Source organism: Ciona intestinalis, chromosome 14 (genome assembly GCF_000224145.3).
Source record: "Ciona intestinalis chromosome 14, KH, whole genome shotgun sequence".
Lineage (NCBI taxonomy): Eukaryota > Metazoa > Chordata > Ascidiacea > Phlebobranchia > Cionidae > Ciona > Ciona intestinalis.
This window is the reverse complement of record NC_020179.2, coordinates 1,779,707-1,785,637: the sequence shown is the minus strand read 5'-3', so window position 1 is coordinate 1,785,637 and position 5,931 is coordinate 1,779,707. Positions and strand designations below refer to the sequence as shown.

At 32.1% G+C, this 5,931-nt stretch overlaps 1 protein-coding gene across 2 annotated transcripts in view; it reads right to left on the bottom strand.

Annotated features, from left to right (window-relative positions):
• Positions 1 to 109: 109 nt before the first annotated feature.
• LOC100187207 (beta-ureidopropionase) overlaps positions 110 to 5,931 on the bottom strand; it is a 10,289-nt gene continuing 4,467 nt past the window's right edge. Inside the window, exons 2-10 of one of the 2 annotated variants that reach the window (XM_009862438.3) lie at positions 5,185 to 5,344; positions 4,684 to 4,771; positions 4,246 to 4,340; positions 3,462 to 3,623; positions 3,177 to 3,280; positions 2,050 to 2,197; positions 1,319 to 1,388; positions 993 to 1,120; positions 110 to 752 (exon numbers count right to left, since the gene is read on the bottom strand). In XM_009862438.3, coding sequence (XP_009860740.1) covers positions 666 to 752; positions 993 to 1,120; positions 1,319 to 1,388; positions 2,050 to 2,197; positions 3,177 to 3,280; positions 3,462 to 3,623; positions 4,246 to 4,340; positions 4,684 to 4,771; positions 5,185 to 5,344 — 1,042 coding nt within the window. In that variant the 3' untranslated portion in view covers positions 110 to 665. The remainder of the gene's footprint in view (positions 753 to 992; positions 1,121 to 1,318; positions 1,389 to 2,049; positions 2,198 to 3,176; positions 3,281 to 3,461; positions 3,624 to 4,245; positions 4,341 to 4,683; positions 4,772 to 5,184; positions 5,345 to 5,931) is intronic. The other variant, XM_004226815.4, reaches the window with a different exon arrangement.

The window sequence follows — 5,931 nt, the reverse complement described above, 5'->3', positions numbered from 1 at the left end:
ACAGAACAGAATTAAAAGCTTGACAAAGGGCATAGGGTGTTTTTTGACCTGTCTCACCCAACGTGGTCTCACGTAGTAGTGCTAAAATATATTTAAATTCACCAGAATATGTTATGGACGTGGTACATTTTATTTTGGCAATGGACGGATTAAAAATGGGCACATTTTGAAGCAAACAAGACTATACCGTTTTGCTTTTTTCTGGTTTTCTCTCTTACAATATGAGAGATTTTAGTTCGGATATTAGAAAAAATGCAAAAAAGAGAGAGAGCAGGAAAAAAGGCAAATGAACATAGTCATTTATGCATGTAAAGGTCTAATATACAAATTGCACTTGTGATAAACTGGAACTGCGTTAATTTCACAATGATTGATGCTATGAAAATAATGCATGAATTACTTGCACTGATGAACACAATTACTGAGGTGTAAATACATAGCACACATATATATGCTTAATAGGCCCCTAAAAACAGCCCATAACTAAAGTGTCATGAGAAATTAACTATTACCAAAATTCATTAAATCTTAATTCTTAACATTAGTTAAAGCTAAGTCTAACTAACTGTATGACAATTTAACCACTACTGTGTATGGAATACGCCATACCTAAAAAACTTAATCTATAACACCTCAAATAAAGTAGATCCTTGTTTTTTTCCTACTTATTTTTCATACACAATATCTCTCTTATAGTCCAACTCTGTTGATTGTTTTATTGCATCAGCATAAAGTTCATGGCGGGCTGTCATCTACAAAAAGCATTTTTTACAAAAAAAGTATGCCAAAAAATTTAACTTTTACCGATTTGTAGATTAGAATATTAGACAATATATATATATATGTCCTAAAAAATCATATATATATAAAATGTTTGTATTGAAACTGACCAAAAACCCATGTTTTATGCACTTAAGTACCTCTAATTTTAATAAAAAAAACTCAAATTTTCAATATTCCAAAAAAAAATTAAAAAATTCTACCAAACTTACCCTAAAACACCACTTATCTGAAATCTCTTGACATATGTTAAGATCTACTGCTACGACAAGAAGACCATCTTTAGTTCTTGATAAACCAGGTGTTCTTGAACCATCAGGAGAAGCTATGTAGCTTGAACCTGATTTAACAACACTCTATTATTGGTATACTTTTGTTGCTTAAATATAGTTATCGTTTAGAGTTTAGACCATAGGCATAATGTTAGAGGTAATTTAAGTGATGTGAAACATAAAAACCATTTCAAGTTACATAATTTGAAAATGCTGTGCAAATGGCATTTTTAATTATAAGTACTTTATAAAGTAAATAAAGTTACCATAAAAATGTCCAAAATCCTTGTGTGCCTTTTTTCCATCTCCAGAAGTAAATTCGTTTGAAAATGTTTCCTACATAAAACATGTCCACTATTGAAATTAGAACTTTTGATCAAATTTGTGGCTTTTATACTAAATAAAAGAAGAATACAAAACAAAGGTTTTATGAACGTACTTACATTAACTTACATAAACATTGTTAAATAAAAACATACAAAATTTTAAAGCATTTTAAGTAAAATTGAAGGTATAACTTTTTGCTTCTGAATACTAAATTAACTCAGAGTCATGAATTCATATTTTATCTTTGCATGTAAGTTCTGTTTCATACACCTTGTACTAATTGAATTCACACATGTCATTTTAGTGATTCTATTCTGTGTGGGCAAGCTCCTGCAGCGTAGCATGCCCTGGGTCTTTAGCATGCCCTGTGCCTATGACCCCTAAAATTTTAGTGTATTACTTACTGTGCACAAAATAAGTCTGGAACATGTTAATGATAAAACTAATGAACAAATTAATAACGAAACTACACCACAAACAGAAGAATCATTTGTAATAACCAATGATATTTTTAGTGAAGGAAAAGAGAAAGAACTGAAGTTGGAGAGAAAATTAAGTGTTTCAAAAAGTAAAGAACCGAAACCAAAAATGTGTATCTGTGCATTGAGTTCGCACCATGAAGAAAAAAGGTGAAAATATGGTACTCAAAGTGAGATTGAAAAAAACCTACCGTTCCCACTCTGTTGATACCACATGCATAATAATGGTTGGCAATAGCAGCACAGCGAGCTTCAATCGGCCACATTGGTTCAGATAACGCACCAACAGTAGCAGAAGGGTTGAACACAATTTCAGCACCATTGATACCATACATCATCCTATAACATATAACAGTGTTTTCTGTACGATGTAGTGTAGCGGTTACTCATTTTATTTAAAACATCCTTTTTTATCAATAAGCGTGTTTTAACAACTGTTGTTTTAGCGTTACTACCTGTCTTTGCCCTACCTTGTTTTTGTGACCGAAGAAACGAAATAAAATTTAATTTATTCATTCATTCAATATAGGCTGTGATGTTAATGGTGCCTAAAACAGCTTTAAGCTACTGTTAAGTACCTAAACAAACAGAGCTAAAGTATACTGCATTCAGCACATTAATCAACTAGGTCCCCTATGTTTGAAAAGTATCAGTGTAACTGGATTTTAACAAAGCTACTCCAGGTTTTGATAAAAATTCAAAAAATATAAATTATTTAAAGAGAAAACAAAAAGAATATTTTATGTGTTTAATAAAACACTAAAAATAGGTTAGCAAAGGTATATGACTAATATATATATAGTTTTGATTAAATTAATTCTATTCTAAATTTAGAGGTCCTACACTCCTACTGCATAGTATTCCAAGGGACCTAACATTTGGGGCAAATTTCAAACTCTATCTCAACTGGAGTCTGGAATTAATAGTCTTTAATTAGTTGTTAGGACAATGCATAGGATCCAGGACAGTGGTTCTTAAACTTTTTTGTATGCTTTACCCTTTTAACAATGATGTCTATTAGATTTACCCCTAATGTAATATGGCGCTCGTTTATTAAAAAGCGAAAACAACTAATTTCATTAGTTATATATTTATTGCGACATATGCGCTAGCTTTTTGGCAACGAGTTGCTCAATGTCTGGTAAAGTACTACAACTGGCACAATTTTTGTGCCCCGTCAACTGATGTGGATTTTGATTGGTAGCTCATTTACCCTCTAAATACGGGGAACTTACCCCCAGAGGTAAATTTACCCCAGTTTAAGAAATGCTGATCTAGGATGTATATACTGTAACTGTAGACTATGCTTATTGCTTACCAGTTCAAAGGATGGTGCCTCCCATAACATATGTTGATTCCTATACGTCCAAAACTGGTTTGAAATACTTTGTGGCCAGTATTTCCCTCCATGTAATAGGTCGACTAAACATGAAAATTTTAGTAGTAATCTTAAGAAACCAAAAAAATAGTATAGGCCTATATAAAAAAAATCAATTTTTGAAGGAATTTTTAATTAAAAAAGAAATAATCTAAAAATTAAAAAATTCTTTTTTTGTAAAAAAGAAAAACTTGTTGAAAAAATTTTTTTTCAATGCTGAATAACCTCGTTAAAATCGCCGACTCGTGGTATATGGTTTTTTCTTGATTTCCCCATCACGGCACCAGTGTTTGAAATGACAACAGCAGTGTTCCACAACACACCACCATGAGTTTCATCGCGTTCCAATATTGGTGACACTACTACCATGTTATGTTTGCGCGCTAGCTGTAAAATAACTAGGTTTTCAGGGATAGAATAGTAAGTCGGTCGCCTAGTTTAGTCGGCAGCCGAGAATGCACCCCAGGTCAGAGATTAAAAGGTGTAAACCTATACAGACACTGGCAGAAAAACATTTTTGGGGGGGGAAATTAATTTTTCACATTACACTATTTTCATGTAATTTGTTCCTTAGTAAAATGATAGTTTTATGGAAGAATACAAAAGTGTATAATGTAAGCCCTTACAAACAGTAGCAATATTTTTTTTGGGGGGGGGGAGGGACAACCAATTTATAACTTCACTACTTTTATGTGATTTGTTACTTTGCAAAATGATAGTTTTATGAAGTAATATATTTTAAATGGTAAAACTTGTAAAAAATATAGAAAAATGCATAGAATGTCTGAAAGTAAAAATTTTTACTATAAGAGTCAAATACAAGTACAGTATAGGTGGCAGCAACAGTACATCATATATAAAAGGTTTATTTATTAAATTATTAATTTAAATTTAGCGTTTTCCTATGCCTGATCTGAATCTATATTAACAAAATATAGTTGATATAGCATAAACAGCTTTAGAATCAGAATATCTAAACATGTATTGTTGGCCTCTCAGTTTTAATTACCTCTTGACACAACTTTGTAGTTGCTCCATTTTCTGCTGATTCAGCAAAATCTGTCCAAGGGATTTTTTCCCTAGTGCAAAATGCAAACGGCATTGCTGTAAATGTTATAACAAATTAAAGTGGTAGTACAAGATACAAATACCAAAATACCTTCATTAAAAACAAAATCAGTATATAAATGTATTATTGGAGTTTTTAAAAGTTTAAAATGTTGGTGTATGCTTGCTACACTTTGAAACATATTGACACTATGTACGTTGGCAAGAATATTTCAAATTTATTTTTTATGTAGCACTCATCATTTGGACGACCCATTTTTGACCACTGGGTCAAAGCAATTGTTGCTGAGTCTTGACCACATAGCTAAAAATGGTAGCAGCGACGGGCCTTGAACCCATAACCTCTGGGTTATAGGCAGATGCGCTATATTTAACTTACTCCATGCTTCTTGCATGCACAGAATGTTAACACCAGATAAAGCAGCGGCTTCTGCGATTTTACTTATTCTTTCATGCAATGAATGAATCTGGAGAAAAAAAAATTCAATATAAAAAACTATAAAACAGTTATTTCACCAAAATTTTAATATCAAATTCCAGTAAAAAAATAAAAAAATGTGTATAATTCTAAATAAAAATTGTAAAATAGAGAATTTTGCAATATTAAACCTAGACCAACTAGTCTGCAGAGTATGACAGGTGCAATTTGTTTCCAAACTTTTGGTTATGCACGCCATAATTTGTCCTACTCGCGCCAAATTATTAAACAATGAAAAAATATGTATTAAATTAAGTAGGAATTCCTAACGTTGCGTAGAAATGCATGAGGATTTTTGACAATAGCACGCGCACACAAGGAAAATAACAGGCAAGAGATCTCGTCAGGAACTGCCATACTTTGCAGACTGGTAGACAAATATTTCATTTTTTTTTAAATTACCTGAGTAGAAACAGGTGCATCAGTTGGAGAAATAATTTTATTTTGAATCAGTCCAATTTTAACTTGACGAGGATTTTGTGAAAGTGGCATTTCATATGCTGCAAGTTCAAAGTCTTCATTATTTGCAATATCGCCTGCTTGCTTCTCTATTTGAAGAGTCCTCAAAATTAAAAATAGTGCATATTGAATTGGGCCTAGAGTAGGGATGCACATTACAGAATAATTAGGTATTCTAGGATATCCTAGAATACTTTATTTCGAATCTAGAATTCCGAATCTAGAATTTCGAATCTTTTTATATTTATAGGAAAAAGAAATTTTACCCACAAAAGTCAGTTTATTGACTCTTTCATAGCAGCCTTGTTGGGTCATGAGCTGTAAAATGATCAAAAATTGTACTATTGGGTAGTTTTTGCGTCATGAAACGTATAGCAGGCTATGAAAAGACGTTACGAAACGTTTACTCTCGAAAGTCCCACAAACACAAAAATATTTTTTTTCGAAATTAATAAGTTTCAAAAATTGTTACTATAGTATATGAGATGATGTGTAATGACGTCATTAAACAGAATACCGAATCCCGTAATAAGATTCGAATACAAAAGGATTCGAATCTCATAGATTCGAAATTCTGTAATGTGCATCCCTAGCCTAGAGTCATACTTTATCCTTGTGGGTTATGCTTATGCTATAGTGGGGTGGGGAAAATGGGACACTTTTATTGCCTAATATCAAAAAAATGCCTGA